At 27.1% G+C, this 1,063-nt stretch overlaps 1 protein-coding gene across 4 annotated transcripts in view; it reads right to left on the bottom strand.

The window, feature by feature from the left end:
- LOC101499597 (ubiquitin C-terminal hydrolase 13-like) overlaps nucleotides 1–213 on the bottom strand; it is a 16,295-nt gene extending 16,082 nt beyond the window's left edge. For 2 of the 4 annotated variants that reach the window (XM_012716291.3, XM_004501968.3), the window contains exon 1: nucleotides 13–213. In XM_012716291.3, coding sequence (XP_012571745.1) covers nucleotides 13–42 — 30 coding nt within the window. In that variant the 5' untranslated portion in view covers nucleotides 43–213. The remainder of the gene's footprint in view (nucleotides 1–12) is intronic. The other 2 variants (XM_004501969.3, XM_012716292.3) reach the window with 1 other exon arrangement.
- Between the last annotated feature and the right edge of the window lie 850 nt (nucleotides 214–1,063).

Here is a 1,063-nt window from a genome sequence, read left to right as displayed (position 1 = left end):
GGAAAGACGTACGTCAATGGGAGCAGACATCATCACGGTCATGATGAATTTGTTCAGAGGAAATTGGAACCTGCGCGGTTAATTGTTGAGAAGCGAGTGGGGAATTATGAGAGAGAAAGAGAAAGAGAAAATGTTGTGAAAAAATGAGATCACCAGAAGAAGCTGGTTCCAGAGAAGAGAGAAGCAAAGAGGTCTTCGGTTTTTATTTGGGGGTTTGGGCAATTGGGAGATTTCGTGTTCCTCTTTGGGCCTAGATTTTTTTTTTTTTTTTTTTACTACGTGAACAACATCATTGCATTTCATTACAAACTACAAAAATACAATTTCATCACTGTTTCTTTTCTTTCCTACATAGATATTTCTTTCCATTATTCTAACAATTGATTTCTCACCTTATACAAGTATAGTCTATTTTACTAAACTCAATAATACTTAATAATGTTATCACTATTTTATCATTACTGTTTTTATATCAAATTTTACGTTCTGTTCACTAATTTATATGTATCATATTTAGTTTCTAAATAAAACTCTTGTAATTTTATGCATTGGTAGTTCAAATTATTATTAGTTTAACATAATTTTCCTGCTAAAAACCCCCAATTAACAAATTGCAGTGCTTCTATTAGAAATGACTTATTTTTATTAATACAATTGATATCTACTAAATGATAAATGATGCATTACTATTTTGCATGTATCTTTGAGATTTCAAACAAAATTTTATCACTTTATACGTCAATCACATACATTTATCCTATATTTGATATGTCTAATAAGTTGTAATTAGTTTATTATAACTTTTATTTTATTTATTTATATGTACAATATATTCAATAGATGTATTGGTACTAATTATTTACAAAAAAAAATAGACATCTTAATAATCAAATGCACATTTTCAGTATTCGATGTCTTTGTACTCTGTCATGCATAAACAAAATAAAAAAATGCACATTTCAGTTATAAAAGATTGTCTAATAATTAATTGACCAATAATAAATATTTGTCCTGGGATAATAAAATATCTAATATTTCTTAAATAAGTATAGAATGAATTAAG

Source organism: Cicer arietinum, chromosome 5 (genome assembly GCF_000331145.2).
Source record: "Cicer arietinum cultivar CDC Frontier isolate Library 1 chromosome 5, Cicar.CDCFrontier_v2.0, whole genome shotgun sequence".
NCBI lineage: Eukaryota > Viridiplantae > Streptophyta > Magnoliopsida > Fabales > Fabaceae > Cicer > Cicer arietinum.
Note: the sequence above shows the minus strand (reverse complement) of the source record. Positions and strands in the feature narration are given on the sequence as shown.